General features: G+C 40.2%; 1 protein-coding gene across 4 annotated transcripts in view; it reads right to left on the bottom strand.

The window, feature by feature from the left end:
* LOC117476793 (tenascin-like) overlaps positions 1–21,461 on the bottom strand; it is a 31,368-nt gene extending 9,907 nt beyond the window's left edge. For 2 of the 4 annotated variants that reach the window (XM_034123538.1, XM_034123539.1), the window contains exons 1-10: positions 21,222–21,461; positions 14,484–15,031; positions 12,514–13,827; positions 11,070–11,333; positions 10,867–10,982; positions 9,561–9,714; positions 7,892–8,161; positions 6,299–6,484; positions 6,117–6,206; positions 5,656–5,919 (exon numbers count right to left, since the gene is read on the bottom strand). In XM_034123538.1, coding sequence (XP_033979429.1) covers positions 5,656–5,919; positions 6,117–6,206; positions 6,299–6,484; positions 7,892–8,161; positions 9,561–9,714; positions 10,867–10,982; positions 11,070–11,333; positions 12,514–13,827; positions 14,484–14,946 — 3,121 coding nt within the window. In that variant the 5' untranslated portion in view covers positions 14,947–15,031; positions 21,222–21,461. Of the gene's footprint in view, positions 1–2,678; positions 2,958–5,655; positions 5,920–6,116; positions 6,207–6,298; positions 6,485–7,891; positions 8,162–9,560; positions 9,715–10,866; positions 10,983–11,069; positions 11,334–12,513; positions 13,828–14,483; positions 15,032–21,221 lie in introns of all 4 variants that reach the window. The other 2 variants (XM_034123536.1, XM_034123537.1) reach the window with 2 other exon arrangements.
* Between the last annotated feature and the right edge of the window lie 3,057 nt (positions 21,462–24,518).

Below are 24,518 nucleotides of genomic sequence, written 5' to 3'. Positions count from 1 at the left end.
AGGGGAGAGAAAAATATAAAATATATTCATTTATTGACATAGAAAGCATGTTTGAGTCTATATTAAACCAGGCCCAACTCAACTTTAAAGTGCAAATAAGAATATTTAAAAACTAATAATATTTAACCCTTTCCTTTGTAATAAAAGAAATCAAAATACCTGTTGATGCAACAATACTGACAGCACTTGTTCGGGATCCCTTGTATGTCCCATAGAAGTAGGCTACATAGTCAGTGGTGGGCCTGAGCCCTTTGACGTCATGGGACTTTGCATTGTGGGAAATGTTATATTCCTTTGGCTCCGTTAGCCAATCAGAATCAATTATCTCCAGGATATAACCATCAAATTTGCCATCAGTGCCGTTCCAGGAGATTGAAAAGCTCTCTGACGTTAAGTTAGCGATATAAAGTTTTCCAAGCACTGGTAGATGCACTAAAGAGAGAAATCATTATTAGTTTTTCATTTTGTTTTGCAACATTTTTGCAGAATACATTCTGATTGAAGTAGGAAATGGTTGGTTTGATAAAATTGTGTATAGCGTTACAGACAACTCACCACCCTCCAAGTTGTTATTCCTGAAGCTTAAAAGATTAAATACATGCTTTTATTCTGCCATCAACATTAACTTAGGAGCTTGAATTTGAACCAGTTACGCCTATTGCTTTTATTGAAAAACTGATAATAGTTAGATGGAGAAACATTTAATGGCAAAGGGAAACTAGCTGAAGATTACTTGCCTGCAAGTTTAAGTGTTGATAAAAAATTGAAAATGTGGCGAAGGAAGAAATTGAATAGTATAAATTAAAATAATTTATCATGCATGTACAGGGAGGTCTGATCATGCAGTTGATGTCCTAACATTATGAACAAGACAAATTCTGCATAATGTTGCACCAGAGCAATTCAAAGAGGACAGCTACACTTTTTTTTTACATGCAAATCAGTCAGTTGCTTGCAAACATGCAGCAGATAAAATAGCCCATCTTTCAGATGTAAAACAATGTGGCATTACTGTTAACCTCACATTATATTATTAGTTTTTTACCTTAATAACGGTCTTGATTAAGATTGAATTATTTGCCACCTAGTAGTTAAAAAGGAAATAAGGATATTTTACTTTGACGTTCTGCATCAAACTCTACAAACTATTTCACACAGACTAAGGCTGGTGACCCACGGGAACGAAAACGGGTTGTATCCGCATATTTCTCTTGCGTATAGCCCTTTTTGCCACACGAGGCCGTAACTAAACGATAGAAACGGACCCTGCAAACGACAACGGGTCCAAAGGTGGATAGATCTGGGAACGGAGCGCTCTGGGGGGTCCAGCGGCTCCGTGTGATCGCCTCTATACGATCATTTTGTGATAATGATGACGCAATAGCCCTGCCTCCCCCACCTCTGCTGCTCACCCCCGCAAAAGTACACTGCACACTGAATTCAGATTATTTATCTTTAGCTCGATATGGACATGCAGCTCCTCCCGCTGTGATGCAGCGGGAGCAAAACACACACTTCAAGTCAGATCATCACCCTTAGCTATTTTAATTAGCCTACCTCATAAATATGTTTATTTTTTACTGTCGGCCGGGTCACTCATTACTGGATCAGCTGCTGCATGAGACAGACACTGACGCTGTCAGAAGAGAGGCAAAAGAGAGGCTCCGTGTATTTTATTATTATATAGAGTCGTTATTCATTTGTTTTAAAGCTTAATAAATAACAAAGAAGACCTTTGACCGGCACTTTTATAATTTTGTCCGGAAGATTTAAACTTTTACACACGTTGACCGGCGAAAAACTCTGCCCGGTTCCCTCGGCCCCCACCGCGGTGAATAAACAGAAGCGCAACCATGACAACCATGCTTCTTCGTTGCTTTTGTGGAGGAAGTTACAGCGCCACGTACAGGCTCGGCATATGTACTGCAGCTTTTTCCAGCGGTTGGAGCTAAACGGAGCTGTCTCGTGTGAACAGACACTATCCGGTGTATATTGCGTGTGGACGGAAGCTTTTTTGCGATTGCGATTGCGTTAAGCCTATGCGTTTTGCCGTATGCGTTCCCGTGGGGCACCAGCCTAAATGAACTCACAAAAATTCACGTGCACATACATGAGCAAATGATCCCTCAAGGTTAATCAATTATACACTGAATGAGTGTTGATGGGATGAAATGAGATGGTCACGCTGTCATGGTGTGACAGGCGTGTGATGGTGAAAGTTATTGGTTTTGCTTTTGCAATCATTGCAGCACATCAGCGTCAAACCTCACCACAATGCAGGGGATGGTAGAGGAAGTGGGGGAGGGGGCTTCATGCACTTTTGTAACTGGGATGGAGGGAGCCGTTCGGGGTAAGGGTGAACATTTGAGGGGCTTTTGCTTTGCTCAGTGATGCGGCATGGGTCCATCACCCTGCCCTCTCTCAGCTAAACAGAAACAGTGGCTGGAGGGTAAAGAATGGTTCACGGCATGTTGGTTAAGATGACAAAAACACAGAATTAGGTTATTATGTTGTTCTGATTTCATGCAGTGAGGTGTGGATGGTCCACAGAGGTTCTAGTGTCAGTGTATGCTTCACAGACATGGACTAAAATAGAAAGTTAAAAACCAGAAAAAGGAAAGAGTGGAAGTTAAAGAGTTAAAGGACAAAAACACTGCAACGCTGCAAGTTGCAGGTACCTGTGGTGGCTTCAGTGTACACGGGTTCCAGGAAGGAGCCCTGATACATCCCAAACAGGCCAACCATGTAGCTGGTGTTGGGGTTGAGCCCGGAGAGGCCCAGGCTGAAAGCTTCTCCGGACAGACTGAGGTTCTGGCTCTCTTCGAAATTATCCAAGTTTGTTACCTCAATGACAAAGCTTTCAAATTCCCCACCCATGGGGCTCCAGGACGCAGTGAAGCCGTCCCATGTAATGTCAGAGATGGTGAGGTTCACCACCATGGGCTTCAGCTCCTCTGCTAGATAGACAGATCAGAGCGGGTCAACTGAATGGCAAGATGGATTGTAAATTTCTTTTAAAGGCACATTTTTCATCACAATCGAACAACTGAGTACTTAGGCCACTGATATAGAAAACAAGTGTTTTAGATTTTAGGAAGTCAAACTAAAACAGAAACAAAGTTGAAAAATCACCAGAAAAAAGTTATAATATTTTTTTACTTTAAACATTTTTGCAATTTTCTTAAAATATTATGTATGTATTTCTATATTTTGACTTTCATTTTTAAATATGGTGTCATTCTTTTCTAAAAAAAACTTTAATAAGAAAATATCAGAACTATCTTCTTGAAATAAAATGTTTTCCCTAAAAATATCAGGACTTTTATCTTAAAAGTTTAAGACTTTATTTATTTAAATGTGAGGAATCTTTCTGGAAATATTAATCCAAATCTTGCTCGTTTTTTTTGTGGCCCCAATACTCCGCCATGAAAAAAGTAAAGCAAAGGAATGTAAGGGAAAAAAGATGAATGTATTTTACAATAAAACAGCAACAGTTTGTGCAATCATCCTGAAATATGAGAACATAAAAAGTAAATGGATGGGATGATGATGATGGGTGGTGGTAAATGCCTACAAAAGAAGAAATATTAGCTCCATGTACCTGTAGTAGCAAAAACTGTGAGAGGTAAAGACCGCTTCCCTTCCACCAGCCCTTGAACTGTAATATTATATTTTGTGGAGGGGGACAATCCCTCTATTTCAGCCTTTCTCACACTTCCTGGTAGTGTGGTTACATGAGCTTCTGTTGGCCCTGATGGAACTCTGAGCTCCACCAAAAAGCTTTCAAAAGCCTCGTCAGGCGCCGACCACGCCAGGCTTAAGCCGGTGGAAGACACATTGACTGTGAGGTCCCCCAATACTTCCAGGATGGAGCTCTCAGGCTCAGCCCCAGAGCTCATCACTTCAGTATCAGAAGTGTTTAGGGGACGGAGGGGATCTGGGTTTCGAACTGCTTCAGTATCCAGAGCAGTTGTTGGAGCATCTTTGACGCTCATCATAAGAACATCTGGAGAGGTAGGTTTGGGTGCTACAGTGAATAAAAGCAGGTTAAAGAATGAATAATGTTACCGGCTCTGCTGAAAGAAAACCTGTGAAAAAGAAACTGGGTAAAAAAGAAGAATACAAGTTATTGTAGTATTCATATTATTCCGCTCGAAGCTACGTCCTTAATTAACATTATTTGTGAAGATTTTGTGGTTTAATCCGTGTTTTTCCAGGCCCACCGTTTATCATCAAGCATCAACTAAGAAATTAATAGCACTTGAGTCAGTGCTATTAATTTTTGAAGCATCTGAGTAGTCCATCAGAGTGGAAGTACAAAGTTGACTTCAAATATGTTGTAAAGCCATGCATAGACTTTTTTCTGCTGCTTTCTTGCTGCTGTCCAAAAGAATAACTGGTCTGAGTCACTTGATTGACATGCGAGTGACGTACTGTGGCATCTTCTGAGACTGCTCTTGTTATTGCGATTGAAGGTGATAAATGATGCAGATGGAATTAGCTTTCAAAGAGCAAAAAGGTTGCATTTCAAAGCTCAAATGCAGGAAGAAATTGGGACAGATAGAGTATTAAAACCCCTTGTATCTGAAGGTGTTAATGGCTCAGGGAGGACATAACTCCCACCAATTCCCAGTGTTAATTTCTTCTTGTATTTAAATGTTTGGCAGCAACTTCAAGCTACAGTATTGAATGCTCATGAGATGATAAGTGTTAAGATAATATCATCTATGTTGGGTTTGTCTTCATACTGTCTCATGCCAACGATTATACCGAGGACGGTTGCTCTGACAAAATGAAATCTTCTTGCTGAGAATCTAAAATAATGAGAAACCAGCATGCAAGTCAAATGGCTATTCGGATGCAAGCAACTATTCGAAGGAACATTTTTCACTAAAAGGAGACATTTTCAAACAGGATCAAATGTCCCCTATAAACTAAAAGTAAAGCGTATAATACCTGTGACTGCAACAGCTTCAAGTAGCGAAGATCTTTGGCTATTGACATTTCCATAAAGTTTTATTTGATATTCTTTCGATGCATTCAGTCCCTCGATTCTAAAGCCAGTGGCATCTCCGGGAAGTTGGACTTCTCTCACATCCCATAACCGCTGAGTGTCTTCATATTCTACTGCCAAACTATCATAGACACTATGAGCCTTCAGTTCCCAAGAGAGGTCAAATCCGTCAGGCATGATGCCCGAGATAGTCAACTTCCCATGCTCATCCTCGGGCTCCGTCTCAACTGAAAACTGGGACTCTGAGGGATCTAAATGCACAAAGCTAATGACATTGTCCTCCGAGCCTGAAGGAGTCGTTAGATCACGGTCGTCTGAGTCTGCTAAATAAAATGTGAAAGTGGCTACAAGGGGGGGAAAAAGGCACAAATCCAGACTGCGTTATTTTTGGTGCAAGTGCATATCATTTCTTGTGTGTATCTTGGTAGGTAAATCATCAAATCTGTTAAGTTTAAATGTTTAGCTTATTTTAAGCATATAAATATACCAATAGAATACTGAGTGACTTACAATTGAGATTATAAACATGAATGAAAAATAAACAGAAAAATAAACTGGTTTTGCACAAATAAATCGGTATCATTCCTCTTTGAAAACGTTTTTTTCAAGATTGTATGGTGGTAAAATTGCTCCCTACCCACCTGTGGTTGCAGATAATGTGACCGGTGTGCTCCTCTTGAGCCCCCTCTCGGCAGCTAAAGTGACGGTGTAGCTCATTCCAGGAATCAGGTTGTACAAGACATGGCTGGTCTCAGTGGGCGGGATCTCCACCTCCTCCACCTCTCCATCCCTGGAGGCGTACACCAGACTGTAGGCACCGACCTTGGCCTGGGGTTTCTGCCAGCTCAGCGTGAGGGAAGTCTCTGTTGACTCCATTTCTTTGAAATCTCTGGGAGGATCGATATCTAAAACAAGAAAGTGTCAAAAACCTCTGATGGTAAATCTTTCTCACTTCTGCAGCATGCTCAGCACAGATCATAAATCGTTTCCCCCCCCCCCATTAGTTTCATTTCATCACCCAATTTGTATCAACAAACATGGTTGTCTGTGTATTTATGAGGGGTGTGAAGAAGGACTGTTCGGACAGCTGCTCTTTCCTCACCAGTTGCTGCATTTGTAGTAGCAGGGAAGCTCTCTCTGTCATTCTTCACCGCCGTCACACCAATCCCGTACTCCGTCCCTGGCTTCAGCCCTGCCACACAGAGGGATGGGAATACACTAATGACCAGGTGGTATGACTAACACAAGTCATATGTGGTTGTGTTTATTGTATGTGACCCTCACCAGTGATGGTAGCTTTTGTGGTGTCTCCTGGCCCTCGAGGAAACAGTTCCTCCCCATGAGTGGCTCCAGAGAGGGGAGTGTATTTCACCAGATAGTTGTCAACATCAGCCTGACTGTTGGTCCACTGCAGGGTGATGCTCTCGTCTGTCTGTGACACGGCCTTCAGGTCCTTGGGTGCATCCAGGGCTGATAAACGTAAATACATTTACAATCATATTAGGAGAATCTACCTTATGATCCCAAACTTAAGATTTATTAACAGACATTTACTTTATTATCTCGGCAAATATTGGAAATTGGGCCAATCCAATTGCAGTGTAAAAACTGATGTGCACATTTCAAATCATTAGACATGGATATACATTCTGTACAATATATCCACGGACTAGCATGTGCTATTCTATATTTGTTATATTTCCAACCCACTGGTTCCTACTGAATGGTTTAATCTAGAAAAGGGGGTCTACTGAGATAGTTCAGTTTTTTAAGTCAGTTATAACTTAATTAAAACAGCCTGTGACTGTATTTTTAGACAAATGTATGAAACAAGAGGACATATTGCATTTATTGGGGACAATTTTTAACAGCTAATTAATCTACAATCTCTATGCATTACATTAAAGGTGGGGTAGGTAAGTTTGAGAAACCGGCTCGAGATCGCTAGAATTTGAAAATACACAACCGGAGAAAATCTGCCACTTCCTTATAGAGCCCCTCCTCCAACACACACGAACGCGCACATGACCAATGAGGGCACGAGATAAGTTTGTGCACAGATGGAAGGCTGACAGGCAGGTAGGCCATCCAGTTATTTTAGCCGGGCCGGCTCAGATGATTGGTCGTACTTTTTACAGTACTACGGCTTCCACAGATGACATTTTTTGATGGATTTTTTGTCAAAGCACTTAAGATATTCATTGCTATCGGGATGTTAAGAGCATTCCATGGAATATAACAAAAAGTGTATCTCGAGCCGGTTTCTCAAACTTACCTACCCCACCTTTAATGCACACAATATCTGTTTTCTCTTTTTTTGTATTACTGCCAAATTTTATGTAAATATTGTTATATTTCACTATATTTTTTATTATTTTTTATATTTTGTAATGTTATTATAGTTTTCTTAAAATAGTTTTTTTTTTTACTTTTATGTATGCACCATGACATCAAGTCAAATTCCTTGTACGTGTCAACCTACCTGGTAATAAACCTGATTCGGATACATTTGGTTCTGTAGTGTATTTAGGTCTAAATAACATGGTATGTGGAAATTATTCAAAATACACATCTACTGTATGGTAATAAAGGAACATGTCATCCAGGGTAGCAGTGTGGCTCACATATGTATTTCTAATAGTTTTCGAACAACAACTGAGCTCTATGGCACAGAGGAGGTAGGTATAAATTATTATTTGATATACACACACAATACTTAAGTCGGATAAATTCGTAGTTTTGGTCTTTTTCTGGGATTTGTTGACATACAAAAACATAGCCTTGTATTATGTCATGCAAATCACACAAGCAAATACTGTACGTGCAGCTTAAGAATGAAAGAAGATGTAAATCTGCAGTGACTGATCATAAGCCTACCTGTAGTGAACGTGGCGATGACAGGGTCACTGGAGACGTCTCTGCTCCTGGAGATGAGCGACACGGTGTACTCGGTGTCTGGCGTCAGGCTGTCAATGCTGTACTGAGTCTCCGGGATGGAAACCCCCACTATGGCTTCTTGTGAAGGCTCAGAGCTAGGCCTGTAGGCCAAGGTGAGTCTGTCCATCGGAGCCACCGGCAGAGACCAGCTGACCAGAGCAGAGGAGTCCGTCACGTCCTTCACCTCCACCTGCTGGGGGCCGTCAATCTCTGGGGAGGGATTCAGGTGAGAGAGAAAAGGGTGAGGGGAAAGGATGCATGAGAAATGTCTGATTCATTATGAAACTTACAATTAAGTAAGAATTCGGTTGACAGTCCTTAAAAGATGTCATACATATATCTGCAATGTGCAGAATAAATAATTTCTAGCACTAAAGGGGAACCACAATATTTAAGATATATATATTTAAAATATATTAAACTGGTAGACCGATATTTCAGTAAACAGTTAAAAAAGGTTTTAATGCTGTTTGTTGTAAAACAAGTTTACATTTGCTGATGAAAAGTAATAAAGACAACTGTAAGAGTGGAGTAGGTCTATTTGTCAGCAAGCAAATAAGCTTATTTCCCAAATGATGCAGTCATTTAGTTTATTGGTATCAAGCAGATAAGGGTCTGCAAAGTTGTTCTCAGCAAAGATTGAATCAGTCTCTGTAGGAATGTGTTAACTGCCAATAGTACAATTCAAAAACAATCAAGACAACATCTCTTACATTGGTGTGAGATCAATATTAAACGCAAACATTATCACTCCTGGCATGGTATTTTGAGCCTTTAAAAATAAAAGATCTCTCATAAGCCTGAACTTGGCTCTCTTATAAGATGAAGCAATAAGTTGGATCAACCTGGGAAAAGGCTTAATAATGTGCTTCCTTTTCAGTCTGGCTTTATGTTTACTGCCTGACACATTTCCTGTGTTAACATGTGGGGGCGGTATCTTTTCTCAGTGTTAAACGGACAACTGGGGGTAAAAAGGGTCTGAAAGGATTAACGGGACTTCTATTATTCATTTATGGGGGCTGTGTCTAGTTTCAGCCAAGACAAATAAATGACATCAGAAATGAAACGACGTGTTACCCAGAGAGTAAAAACACACCAACGTCTAAACTAAATGGCTTTTCCATGCACAATGAAAGTTGTTTGGCCTGGCGTGACATATCGATTGCATACTTAAAGCGTTTAAAAAACTTAATGTATGGAGTAACACAGCTATAAAACTTCACCAAGCAGAGGACAAGAGCTGAAAGCAAGATTTAGTGAAAGTGAAAAATCATGCGAGGCTGACATTTAACTTGTCCGAGTTATTACTCTTAAGCTCAAATCTGTACGATGGACGAATGGAGAGCCAGAAGGGATTTCCTGTTATTACTCTTCTTTTCATTATGGAATTTCCCTCTTTGACATTAATGTATTTGTTTAGCTCTGTGCTCGAGGAAAGGGAAGGTTTTTTTAGTACCGAATTGCTAAAAGCTGCCATAGGGAACAGAGAAATTATTACATAATCATACAGTCTGAACTTTGATTTAGGTAGAAACTGGATGAACATCTAATCTCACCTGTTCACTCTTAATAATGCAAAAATAAATTAAGTTGACAGCCACAAACTCACTGGTCGTGACTTTTTCGGTAGTTTGGGGTCCTCTTGTGTTGTTCTTGATGATGTTAACAGAGACTTCATACTCCTGTCCTGGTCCAAGTCCTGACTGGATAAACTGGTTTTGATCAGGTGGAAGGGTGCTCACGATTTTTCCATTTTCTTCTTTCTGCAAGGATACATAATGCACAAACGAATGTGAAACATCCGGTTCAGGACTAGCACATAGATTACTGGGAGAAAAACAGGTTAACATGCACTAACTGCAGTAGGCTGAACTATTCTACAAAGTCAAGTTTAGCAGTTTCAGCAGGTCACTATCTAGAGTCATGGCATTTTTTGTTTGGAAAATGCTTACTAGCTTTTATGCTGGCATTTCAAATTCAAAAAGTTAGGAAAGCGGTTTGGATCTTTTTTGTCTAAATCTAATCGAGGAAACAAATAAATGCATTATTCAAAATGTATAATTATTTCCTTTGATGTATTTAAAAAAAACATTGTGATGTGACAGTACATGCTGAGTAATGGTATACAGAGAAGACATTACTTTCTCTGTGTGCATGCAGTTGAGTTCAAGGTGTATTCTTCAGCAGTGAGAATTATATATTTTTATATTTTGAAACAGGGAGATTAGAGTTTTGTTAAATTAAAGTTTGAATTGAATTATTATTATTATTATTGTGTATTTGTTATGAAAATGTGCAACTAATCAGCTTTTTCCAGAAGAAATCAACCTGGGGTAATATGTACTCAGTTAAATCTTAAGAGGCCACACTACTGTACCAGTTCTTGCGACTCATGTTTAAAGTTCCTGATTGTAATAATAAGTTAGAAATCAGGTAGAGAGCATACAAAAAACAAAGCTGCATGCAAAAAAGTTAGCACTGTTGGCACATCAATGCAAAACACATCAACACGCTGCACAGGAATGTGAAAGTACAGAGACTGGTTGTGTGGTAATCTACATCCCAAAACCTAATATCAAAATGAACATGGTCAGGAGAAGACATGCATATATAAAAATAGATTAATACTCTGCAGCAGCTACAAAATGTGAAAAAGCTTCTGAATTATCAGCTGACACAGTAACTTATTCTCGAAGAATTACTGGCTGGGATTCTAAGCAGCAGATTTACCCGCAATTCTATGACATCCGGACTTGCCCTCTCTGAGGTTTTTCCCATATATCAAAGCAATTTTAGCACTGAAATAAATCCATGTTTTGCTGAGACTTCCAATAAGCTTGAGGAGCTTTATCACATTTTCCCCTGTCGCTTAATAAAATCCTGTGCAAGCTTTTAAAGGAGATAGGCAGACTGACCGTATTGCGGAAATAGATCTCCCAGCCATCGAAGGAGATGTCCACCTGGTCCCACATCACCTCCACAGAGCTCTCTCTCACTGATTTGAAGATTAAACCCTCTGGCTTTGGAAGCGCTGCAGGGATGGAAAGAAAATACATTATTTACTGATTATTGGTAGCTAGGATACATCTTCTTTTATTTACAATAAACTAGCATATACCTGTTGCCACCCGCGCACTGACGGGGATGCTCTTCTTGTTGCTTAGAACAGCGTAGACACTGATCAGATACTCGATGCCAGGCTCAAGCTCTTTGACGGTGGCAGCAGTTTTGTCTCCTGGCACAACGAACTCTTGTTGAAGACCACCAGGTCTGGTGGGCACATACGTCACAAGGTACTCTGTTACCAGCATCTCGTTTTCCCAGTTCAGGTCCACCGTCTCAGGGGTGACCTCGCCTAAAGTAAGGTCGTTCGGAGGAGACACTGGAAAAAAAGAACGAAAGGAGGGAAGTGTTTTCTTTGACAGTTTCTCACGCCCTCAATCCACCAAGCGGAGCTAATTCAAACACCAGCTGTGGTGTCAAGAACTGCCAAAGATTGCGAACAAATGCAGACATTGACTATGAAAACTATTTTATGTTCACTGAAATAGTTTATATCAAGAGTGGTGAGTGAAATTGGAGAAAGGGAGGAAGTGACATCACTCTGGATTTAAATGAATAGTACATACTTAACACATGGAAACGTTCAGGATTTGCGGATTGCCAAATCTTTTTTGGTGTGTGAACTAGGGATGGGAATTTGAAAGCAAATGTATATTCGAATATTCGAGCCCCAAAAAAACGGTTAACCGATTAACCAAAATGTACATATCCTATAAAAAAAAGAAAATGTGGGAACATTTTTTACAATTCTTTTTTAATTTATTTTAATTTTGAAAAATCAATAAATGTTCAAATAAGTATAGAAACCAAGTCGAATTTGTCAAATGTATTGAACTGGCGATCACAGTTTGAACAGTTGACAGCTATAGGCCTACAGCTTTCAGGATCATACACGAACAACATAACGGGTTAGGGTAACGTAACCCTATTACAACAGAGATCACCAACCTATAACAGGGCCTATGCACAGAATGCAGCTATTCAATACTCATTCTTGTTTAAGAATATGAGCATGTCTGCATGCTCAGGGGAGAGGCGGGTGCGGAGGCGATTCACAATCAGGCCAGCTGTAGAGAAGACCCTCTCAGCTGGAATTTGGGCATAAGATGAGGTTTGAGTCTGCGTGATCTGCGTGTAGGGAGGGGCAGCAGCCATATCATTAGCTAGAGCTAGATCTGATGGATTTGGACATAAACGCGAGTGAAGTATAACCGGATGCGAGAGAGAGATCAGCACCTGCAGCTCTGCCCGCTGTGAGGGACCGGTGAGCGGAGCAAAACACACCTTTAGACCTAACACACTTAGCTATGGCACTGTCGTATACATTGAATTATTCCATTTGATAATATGTAATCAACTTAGGCACCCCTCCCAAAAAAAAAGAAAAAAAATTACAATAAATAATTCATAACTCATATTCTCATATTCTACACCTGAATGATTTCGAATATTCGAATAATCGTTCCCATCCCTAGTGTGAACTTAACATAGCTTCTTACCTTCAGAGCAGTCTTCTCCGATATATCCCTCATCGCATACGCACTGTCCGTTCTCACAGCGGCCTTTGTCCTGGCAGTTGTTGGGGCAGCTAAGGTCTGCACAGCTTTCCCCTTCATATCCAGCCTCACACGTGCACTTTCCATTGATACAGCGTCCCCTGTTGTTGCAGTCACCTGGGCAGGCGTGCACAGAGCAGTCGTCTCCTGAGTAGCCTTCCTGGCAGATGCACTTGCCGTCGACGCAGTAACCCCGGGCCAGGCAGTCGTTGGGACAAGCTTTCTGACCGCAGGCCTCCCCGCTGAAGCCTTCGTCACAAACACACTGCCCATCGATGCATCGGCCGCGGTTCTGGCAATTGTTAGGGCAGCTCAGCTCAGCACAGTCCTCACCGGTGAAGCCTGAATGACACACACAACGTCCCTTGATACACTCACCGCGGCCGTAGCAGTTTGAGGGGCAGGTCCTGATGCTGCAGTCCTCACCAGCAAAGCCCTCCTCGCACACACACTGGCCGTTCACACAGCGCCCCCTGTGCCGGCAGTCATTTGGACAGGAAAGCTCAGAGCAATCATCTCCCTGGAAACCAACATTGCAGTCACATTGCCCGTTTATGCACTGGCCTCTGTTGTTACAGTTGTTGAGGCACGCTAACTGGCTGCAGTCTGCGCCTTGATAGCCCGCGTCGCAGATACACATCCCGTTGAAGCACGTTCCTCTGTCGTTACAGTCGTTGAGGCACATAACTCGAGAGCAGTCCTCTCCATTGAAGCCGGCAGCGCACACGCATTTGCCATCTACACAGTAACCATTACTTTGGCAGTTGTTGGGACAGGTGTGCTCTCCACAGTCCTCCCCGGTGAACCCCTCATCGCAGTAGCAGGTGCCATTCACGCAGCGTCCACGGTCATAGCAGTCTTTGGGGCAGATGAGTTCAGAGCAGTCAGGGCCAGTCCAGGGTTCATCACAAACGCAGTCTCCGTCTTCACAGCGGCCGCGGCCTTGGCAGTTGTTGAGGCACTTGGTTTGAGAGCAGTCTTCGCCGTAGTAACCATAGGAGCAGATGCATTCACCTCCCACACACTGGCCGTATGTACCGCAGTCCACAGGGCAGTCGTCGAGTGCGCAGTCCTTTCCGGTGAATCCCTTGAAGCACACACACTTTCCGCCAACGCAGAGGCCCCGGTCCTGGCAGTCATTAGGACACTCGGGTTCAGAGCAGTTGGGTGGTTTCCAGCCCGGCTCACATATACAGCCACAGGTTTCAGTGCTGTAGTTCCCATGACCACTGCAGTAGGGTTTAGTTCCCAACTTACCTTTGATAAGAAAGTAGAAAGATTTTTTTTAACAAACGTTTTCTGGAATATCATCTCTTTTGTATTACATTTTTGAAATGTTTGAATACAATCAGCTTGTGAGCTTCTTTCAATAAAGCAATTGCTTATTCACTTTCCTGAGAATTAGCAAGTATCAAGAATATTGATACCGCTCTATGTATGTACTGCTTAGAAGGAAAAATAGAAAACAGTTTGACTCGTGCCATGTCCCTTATTTCCAGTGATTATGCTAAGCTAATCAGTGGCTGGCTCTAGCTGAGAGTGGCATCCATCTCCTCTCTAACTAAGAAACTGAATAAGAATAATAAATCAATCCTTTAAGATTGCATTGGTCAGAAAGGGTCCAAAGCTTATTTTAGCAAATATTATGGAAGAAGACATTAATTCATAGTCAGCATGAATGTCATGTCATTTAATCAAAAGAAAAAAAAAACATTCAACTGTAAAGAGAATGGAAGTATCACACTCCCCCATTGGACTCCAAGGAATTCCTCAACAGATGAATTGAACAGATGTGACATTTGGTATTCTTAGTTTAGCACTTTACAATGACATTTTTGGGAACAAAGGAATATTTTACTGAACTGTCTAGAATCTGCATACCAGACAAAGCATGAAAGACAAATGACACCTACCTGTGACCTGTGAACTGCCGCATTGATCTCTAAGTGTTGAAACCTCTCCCTCGAGCATTTCCAGTCGGCTTAGGAGCTCTTTCAGGCCGGGTATGTCGTCAGTACAGCCACAGGCCCGTCGTGGTATGTTGATACGGTGGGTGAAGACGATCTGGTTCTCCCCATTGACTGTGTGCTCAATCCCGGGAAGGCCTGAAACGACTGCTGCATTTGTAGGATGGAGGTCCGTACTCTCTGGAGCGTCCACATCCACCGAGCACAGGGCACTGGCAGGAACATTGATGTTATAGACGTGGTTGAAAACTACAGGATGGTCCGCACTGGGGAGCGTGATGTTATGTCCTTTTTTAGGGGATTCCAGAGTCTGTCGTCGATGCCGGAGGATTTTCTTCACGAGCCCGGCATATGATAAGCTGAGCAAAGCAGTCAGGAGGAGGCAGCCCAGAATGCCTCGTGCACCCATGCTAGATGATGTGGGACGTTGATGTATTGAAAAGATATCCGATTTAACTCTGACTAAAGGCCAATCCTCATTTCAGATGAAAGTTCTGGAAAACAGAAAGAAAGCATTTTATTACAGATGCATTTGTATTGGGATGTAGAGCTGCAACAATAGACAAATACTTCAAACTTCATTCAACCAATCAATTAGTTAACTAAAAGTTTTTTTTTATGAACCTAATATTCTGTCTGTTAACAGAATAGAACACCAGATTTTCCAATAATCTTTGCTTTATTTTTCTTTGGATAACTGAAACAGTTATAGGCCACTATAAATGTCATATTTGTCCTAATATTTTAATATAACAAATACAATAAAAGTATTTGGTTGAAATGCTCTCTACTTACTGACTGATATGCAACTGCCTTAAGGGAATGCACATACTGTAGATGCAATGAGGTCACAAGCCAAAAACCTGTGTTTCACCTAAAGCAGAACTTTAAAAGTAAAACTTTTACAGAATAATAAGTAAATATGGCCAATGTTTAACTGTTTGTGTATGTGTATACTGTATATGACCCAACCTGACTGAGAAGCCATTTCACAGACTAACTCCAGTTTAAAGCAGATTTAAAAAAAGAAATGTGTATCATAAATCCTATTGCCAGGTTCTTGCCTATCATTGTTTTAAGCCCAGTGCTTTTGTAAATAGCAATCTTTTGGTGTTAGAATAAACTCATACAAACATGAAAAGGGTCTGAGAATTGACCTGCACTGCAGTTTGCTAAACAATGGGTTACTATGAAGTGTTTTTCCCACTGTTTTGGAGATTTGACTACATCTTTATGAATTCCACTTCAACGATGCAACAGACATAAACACATGTTTACTGGAACAAACAGCAGAGCTCAGTCAGAAGTACCAGAATCCCTTAACACTAATCAAACCAACTCCAGGCTAGCGTGGACCACACAAGTAAGTGTGATTATTATTTACAGTGTGTGCAACATAAATAATTGAGTCACTGCACTCAACATAATACTACAAGCTACTGTGGGTAAAGGACTCCAAACATAGAGATAAGTGAGTGATATCGTCTTTGTTTGATTTTGCTACGGTAAACAAAGACACTGCTTCTTTGCAAATAGTCTTCACATTCGCAGAACTTTTAAAAAGGTCAACAGCAGACACAGCCCATATTCCATGTGTTCACACTTTCACACTTGGTTTTTCTAGATTATCCAATGGAAATAGAGTGTTTGCAACACCAAGGAATTTACAGTTGTTCTGGCCCATCAATTTCTTTCACAATGCACATGTTCGAAAGTCTCAGCTGTTTTGCATGATACAGCATATATAACAAAATAGGCAGCATATATCCCATGCACAGATCTCCTTCTCACCCACGACGACTTCATCAGCTGGACACCAAGAACGCTATCATTTGTGGGAGGCAAAACTAGAACTAATGACAGGCTGCTTGCTCAGCGTGGGAAAGCCTCTTCGGATTACTGAGTAAGAATACTGAAAATCAATAGAAAGCCCCACAGTGAGTGCAAATGACTATGTATCTGTGCACAGGACTCTTCCTCACAGGATGTATGACCTCAGGTTCAAATGCATGTCTGTTGCTATGTCTGGGAAGCTGCAAACTATACCTCTATAAATCGGGTATCATCTCTGTAAGTGATGCAGGATTTTGTCCAGATTTTTTGACTGGTGGCTGACAGAAGTTTGCACATGCTAACAAATGATTTCCAGAAGGGGGTTGTTCAGGCAGTGATAGCTATGAAAAGACATGTGGAGCACCAGGATTTAGTTTCCCATGAAGACTTTTTGAAACTATATATTGAGACAAAGCTGAACCTTATCTTTCAGGGGACAAAAGCAGATGTTCCACAACGATTCAGCTTCAGTGCATCTCAATGTAACCATGACTGGAGTCATCTTTTCCCTACTACTTGGTTATTTCAACAAAGAACATATTTTATACTCAAGACACACAATCAAAACAGGTCATGGCACCCGCACATGTAAAAGGAACTTCATCAAATGCAAAAACACACAAGGAAGTCAAAGAGACACAAAAAAGCCTACATGAAACGAGTTTCTAAACAGGAAGAGAAGTAAGGAAACAAGTGTAACCATAATAAGTCAAAACATGAGGGAAGAATATATGAAGTTGTTACAAGGAGAGAAGAAAACTGTCTTTTTCCAAGAACCAAACATGTTTCATAATTTAGCAATCCATTTAGATTTAGACAGATCTTAGAAAAGGTCAAAAGATGAAAGAAAACGGACCCAAAATGTGCACAAACATACCCTCTGTTTAGCCTCCCACCGCTTTCAAATTGAAAACCCATGCCTTGACCCTGTGTCTACCTTTGACCCGAAACCTCAGGCTCTAAATATCCTCTACATTATCAGAACTTCAGTAGACTTCTGAGTGAGAAATTAGTCTCTTGTCTGTTTTTACGATTAACGACTGAAAGGTTTGGGATTAATGGGCAGGCTGAGTCTGCTTTCCTCTTTGGTCCGAAATATGAAAAGTTATAAACAGGATGTAATACATTTTTTGGTTAGGAATTTATATTTTGGAAAAAGCACTTTAGGCAGCACGAAATATCAGAGCAGAATGTGAGAGAAGTTGAGCAGAGGTTGCGGGCTAATGACCTACGGTCTTTGAATACAGCAAGTCGACAGTAGCAGTTTTATGCAGATCAGGAGTTCCATGACATCTGAATGATGTCATTTCCATTTTGGTTTGTTTTCATTTGGTAATATTTGACATGCAGCTCGATGCATTACCCGAGTCAAACGACAAATATTTTTCCATTACCTTCAGTGCCTTTGAACCCCTAATTAACACTCTTTCCTTTCCTTCTCTTCTTGACATTTGACCTGACCTTTTGTTCTCCTCACCAGCATCTTTGCATGCCTTCACTGCCTAAGACACAGATATAAAACTCAGCTTGGGTTTCACAAGTTTTCGCACATCTGGTGAGTGGTAGTATAAAGGCATGTTATGGCTGGTGTTGTAAATCTAAACACTTGGGCTGTCAATATGTTTTGCATCTCCCTCTAGAAAACGTTACAAGACACAGAGACTGATCATTTGTGGTCTTAGAGGTAAAGAAAGAATCCTTTGAGATCCTCAGTACTCTTTTTTTAGCTGAAGATGTTGTATTACAAATATGATTTTTATACAAGAATGACTCGATATTGTAGCCCGAAAGCCAAGAATACATCGACCATGGGTTGACTAAGGACATATGTGAATTCTGGACATGGAAAGAAGATTTGGGTAAAAAAATTGAAATAAATTTAAACTGTTCACTAAGCTATAATCCAGAATTGCTGTAGCTTTAGTATCCTTCCCCCATGCTGGCAGCGGGATGGGAACTTTCCCGCGTGGAAAAGAGAAACCGGGAATCTTGGCCCTGGTCTTAAGACATCTGTTTCTCTCAGTCAAAGAAAAGAAAAGGGCACTGAGTTACTTGTCCTGTTTCCACACAAACTGAAAGTGCCCCTGCATTCATAATTTGTCGTCTTTGATCATCTCTATCTGTGCAATTATCCAGTTAAGGGCTGATTTTGGTCTTTATTTCACATCAATAAGAGCAACACAAGTGCAGCATGTCTGGACACACTCATGGAAATCATTTGCGGCTGATAAAGGAGTGTCATCATCGTGAATCTGCTTGTTTGTCCATCTGTGATAATTTACCGGTTCTTTTTTTTTTTTGGTAAAGTCTGATTCTCATAGCATCTGGAACAGCTGGAAATCATATTAAGAAAAGTTAATTGGACTAGTTGGTGTAGCCGATAGAACAATAACAGAAGTTGCAACACCTCATTAGCAGATTGCACATTCCCCCACTGCTGCACAGATATCCTGAAGCGGTTCTTTAACAATAATAAACCTGAGCTTTATGTGTTCCCATGTGAGCCTGAAAAGGGCGCAGACTTCAGTTTCCATTTGCAATTATGGAGTCTCTTCTCAATCAACAAGAAAAAGCTTAAACATTTGTAATAGGAGACTTATTTTTCTTCCTTTCATATGAGCAGTTCACACTTCCATACATGATGTATTGTGTGGAAGTTTTGGGGGAACACATATAAAACAAACACACATCCTATCTTCATCCTGCAACAAAGAGCCATACGAGTTATACATAAAACTACGCACAGAGAACCAACAAATACATTATTTATCCAACTAAAAACACTAAACCTACAATACCTGGTTGACTATAAAACTATTCAAATTATGTTCAAAGCCGCAAATCAACAATTACCTCATAATATCCAGGGACTTTTCACACGGAGAGAAAGCATGCACATGTTGAGAGGAAACTGCATTTTCAAAAAACCACCCGTACGAACAAATGCCAAACTTCATTGCATCTCATCAAAAGGTGTTAGTCTGTGGAATAACTGTAATGATGCACTGAAATATTGTACAAGTCTATCTAAACTGAAAGTATTATTTAGGAGCCAAATCATGAATGGTTATGAACAGGACCTGTAAAATCCCATTTGTTATTTCTTGTAATTGTAAAAGTAATTTCTTTCTGATTGTTTTGAAAAAAACAAAAAACAAACAAACAAATTAACAAGACAAACATGTCGCTGATGACGATGACCTAATATTTTATTTAAAAGGAAAATGTATGCTAGAGGGGGTAGGACCAGAAAAGTTTTTTTTAAGCTTCTTCTTGCCCCTGTTGAACATGACAGAGACTATTTGAGAATTTATTTTTATTATTTTTTTGTACTTTGTTATAATTATTATTATGAGTGAGAAAAGAAAAAAAAAAGAATATATATATATATATTATTATTATTGTTTTATGTTTTGTTTCTGACATGTTCAATAAATTGACAAAAAAAGAAAAGAAAAAAAAGCAGTAACGATTTACAGATCAATAGAAACTATAATTTTACGAGCAAAAATCCCAAATGTCTGCTGGCTCCAGCTTCTCAATGGGATAATTTGCTGCTTTCTTAGTCATTTAGGCAACACAAAATCTTTGGTTAGGTTGCACATTGCAGCATATCTTGGTGTGTTACAGCCACCTATTGAATGTGACACTATTGGTTGGATTATCCCAATAAAGGAGGTCCCTCTCATAGGAAAACAGACCCATAGCACTTCTAGCAAGAGAACTGTTCATCTGCTGAAGAAATTATTAATTAAATATTCAATACAAAAAAAATAGTTTTCAGCCCTAGTCTCTAGCTGTAATGCTAAACAAAAAAAGAATACATAATTTGACATTTTGCAGCTCTAGAGTTGTTGTTTGTGAATGACCAAGAGAAAAAAAGCCAATATTAATTAGCCAGAAATTAAACTAATTACAAAACAGCCATCTGTGCACAGCATCCCGCCCTAACCAACACACCTTTAGAGCGCAGCAGCTACTAAACCAGCTGTCCCTGACAGAGGTTTGTTTCACACAGACACCTTCCTCACTGCAGCACAGACACATAGCACTGCAGTAAAGCTGGAAATCATCCCGGAGTGAAAAGTTACCAATGGGACGATCATTTATAGATGTGCTGTGGGATAAAACAAAAAGCTCAGAGGAACTAAATGATTATAATCTTCCTCGGCTGAAATGCTCACGAGTGAAAACCACCATAAACCAGACTTGGATTTCAATTAAGCAGCGCTAATGGACTGAATGGATGAAGTACTTTTTTTTCTTTTCTCCCTGCCCACGTTGGCAAATCCTGCCTCCCGTTTTTCCCTTTAATTGAATCTCTATGATGGAATAATGACACACAATGAAAACTAAATTGCATTGCAGAAAGTGATGAATCATCAGGCTGCAAAACCTACCAGACAAAGGGTTACTCACACACAAACACACGCAGATGGACGTTTTTGTATTTTTAGTTTTTGGAATATTGATCAATAACCTCACAAAAACTTGACAGGTTCATTTTTGGCATGAAGCGTGCTGGCTGCTTTCCTACTAAGATGATCAAAGCTTCCACATGTACTCCCTCAGCAGTCAGTCATCATTTCTGATCCTGCACTGGCTGCTATGCGAGTCTGACTGGGGAAGAAGTTGCAGTACACACCAAGAATGTACCGCTAAGCTATAATCAAAGCCCTCTGGTGTTGAAGTAACCTGTGCTCGACCAAAATGTAATCCCAACAAAAAGGTATGCTACTACTATTTTTACAAAATATTACTTTTTAAAGGGAATTAATCTCAGAGAAGCAAAGAAAAGTCAGGAAAACTGCCCTTTTGTCACATGATTTCCAAATGAAAGTATCTTCTTACCTGTGTTTCTGCAATCTTCTTGACCCACGCCCGTGCAGGTAAGATGAGGCACACCTCAGGGTCTTCACAAATGCATTGAAGCCAAGATATATGATGCTTTGCTCTGTTGTGTCACTGCTCCGTCTTGCAGCTTGTTCAGCAAGGTGGCAGCTCTGTCAGTCAATCCTCCCTCAGCTTCCTTATCTTCCTCACAGCTCACACTGGAGCTCTCTTACTGACAGAGAGAAAGGGTGAGGGAGAATCACAGAGAGGGAGAGGGAGAGAGAGTGGGAGTAAATGTCTTTTAAAGTGTGAGGAGTAGTTTAGGTCAGACCCCCGTTGCTTAAACACCAACCCTTAAATAGCCGTCATTTTCCCTCCCTCCCTCTGCTGAACTAATGGCTGCAGACCCGGGCTGCTGCCTTTAAATGAGATGCCAGTGTTACTGGGAGCCATGACAGAGCAAGCAGTCTCTTGTGGTTGTGCAGGAAAATGAGTAAGGAGAACCGGGAATGAGCGGAACGTGAAGTCAGAAGAGCGACAGTGGACAGACGGTTTTCTTTCACCATATTAACTCTGCAATAATGATTTATGATTTTGTCCTGCACAAATAAATACTAATCTTTGTTCAAATGTACTGAAATATAATATATCCAAGGAAAGCCCTCTCCTCAATCATCCCTACTACTTATTTCCATACTTCATCAGCGTGAATCCTTCCCCAGCTCTGTCACAGTGATTCATATATACAGCAGCTGAAACCAGATTTTTATTATGCATGCAAGCACTCCTAATTGAATAAATCTGCGGCACGCTCCCTGATTAAATAGTTCCAGTAATTATCTAGTGACGCTTTATTAAAAGTGACTTCAAAGTGTTGAAGTGGATGTTAAACAGTGAAGCCCATCTCTTACTCCTTCAGTAAATGTTTCATTGCTCAGACACAGATATTTCTTGCACAGACAGTTCATGTCTCATACATTTACCAGCAGGGCTGACCAGGAAACAGACACATTATGAACCAGACATCTTGGATTCCAAGGAAGGCAAGCTGTAAGGGAGTATGTGATTCAGTTGTGGCCAATCCTGAGTTTAAACCTGCAGGACTACTTGAAGCTCAGCAGGGGAAACAGGCAACATGTCACCATACGGACGCAGTGGCCACACAGTTTAATCTTAATATGATTAGATCAGGATGAGGTTTAAATCTTTAACGTGATTCTGTGAGACTGGTTTACATGTACAAGACATGCTGGTGTGTAGTTTGTTGTGAAAACTAGAGTAAAACCCCAGTAGATTGAGTAGAATAATTCAGATAAGGCAACGAATATTTATTGTTATTATCAATTAATGTGCTGATGCTTTTTCTTTGTTTAATCCTCAGATTTGAGAAGATCTTTGGTAAAACAAAACTACTTAAACGGTTCATCAACTACAAAGTTATTCAACCTACTGTCACCTTGTGACTTTACTCCTTATCACATCTAATAATCTCACGTATAATTGTTTGTCATAGTACTTAAAGTTAAGATCATTTCTTAATATTACGACTTTCCCTAAACCAAAACAAACAAATCCGCAGATCCCGAACATGTTCAATGTACCTTTCAAAACACAAAGTCAAGCAGTAAATAGCTCTTTATGAACATGTGGAATGTGCATCTAAGATTTGACTTGCACGTTGGTATTATTAAAGCAAAATAAACAAAGTCCAATTGGAAATGTTGGTTTCGCCTTGTTTTTTTATGAGCTCACAAGAAGGAGGAGCCTCAAACTTAAACAATACATCCTGACTAATCTAACGGCACAACAGAGCTAAGCAGATTTGTCACATTTCATTGGAGGATGGTCGGGTCAGGTAAACAAAGCCACAAGACGCAAGGACAACAAGTGTCTGTTTTTCAAGATGTTGTGAAGCAAAACAGGAAATGTATGCATGTTAGAAACACAGTCCAAGTACCTCACAGAGGCAGAAGGTGCACTCATAAAATCTGTCACCATTCATCAAATTAAAAATGTTCTACTGGGCTCCAGAAGACCCCAGGGATGTGGTCCGAAGGGGAGCCCTGAAGAATGAGAATATGGTGTATGGACCAGAGTAAATAGGTCACGCGGTGGCCACTTTTAATTTAAGACTTCACATGTGTTTCACGCATACTACGCAACCCATGTGGTTCAGGCAAAAACACAGAGAACATTTGGAAGGTTTTGCTACTGCAGCTACAGTATAAACAAAATGGCAGTTATGATTACAACAAGGCAATCTGAAGAATGCCTGACATTTAAGCAACCACGTCTGCTACTAACAACAATTAGAATTACAGCCAAGCAAGGCCGCTCACTATGATTCTGTTCACATGCTGATGTTTAGCACCTTTAATACTGTACCATGTTCACCATCTAGTCTAGCGTCTTAACATGCAAACATTGATAATGAGAACTAAACAAAGTTTAGCTTTGCAGATGTTTACAGTGTTGCCATAATAATCCAAAGAATGGTCAGGGGATCGTCACATTTATGGTCATTTATCCTAAGGGCTATATTTAATTTCATTTTTATTTGTTCCGTTCATGGTATGCAAATCTTAAAGTATAATAATCGTTAACTAAACATGTCTCTGTAAACACACCATTGACCGAAAAGGAGCAGGAAGAAGAAAAAAATCTTATATTACCTGCCCCTTTCTAAATAAAAAAAAAAAAATATAGAAATAGATAGTCTGTCCTTCCTATTTCTTTTTCACAAACAAACGTATTCACAGCCACACATAACAGTATCTTAGGATAATAAGAGAAACACAAAAAAATACTTATTTCCCACTTGACAGTTAACGGAAACAAAACAAAACAAAAAAACAACAACACCAAAACATATATTTACTGTATAGAAGTGTGGGGCAACACGTATATGAGCAACATAAAGCCATTGTCAATATTACAGAAAAGGGCAGTAAGAATAATACATAAAGCTGATTCAAGAGAACACACCAACAGACTGTTTTTTAAGTCAGGACTCTTGAAACTCAAAGAGATAGCTGAGCTGCAGACATTATTAGTAATGCTCAGGGCAAAAAGCAGAATGTTACCAGTGTATTTACAACAGTTGTTTGTTTTTGGATCAGACAAGGAAGACCACAGAAGGACATTTAATTTTAAGCATCCTTATGCAAGGACTACTCTAAGCAATTGTGTATTTCGGTGGTTGGTGTGAAATTGTGGAATTCTCAACAGAAGGAGTTAAAGAATTGTATATGTATTTTTCAGTTAAAGAAATTGTATAAATTAAGAAAGATGGGACTATATGAAGCGGAATGTGAA

Source organism: Trematomus bernacchii, unplaced genomic scaffold, assembly GCF_902827165.1.
Source record: "Trematomus bernacchii unplaced genomic scaffold, fTreBer1.1, whole genome shotgun sequence".
NCBI lineage: Eukaryota > Metazoa > Chordata > Actinopteri > Perciformes > Nototheniidae > Trematomus > Trematomus bernacchii.
Note: the sequence above shows the minus strand (reverse complement) of the source record. Positions and strands in the feature narration are given on the sequence as shown.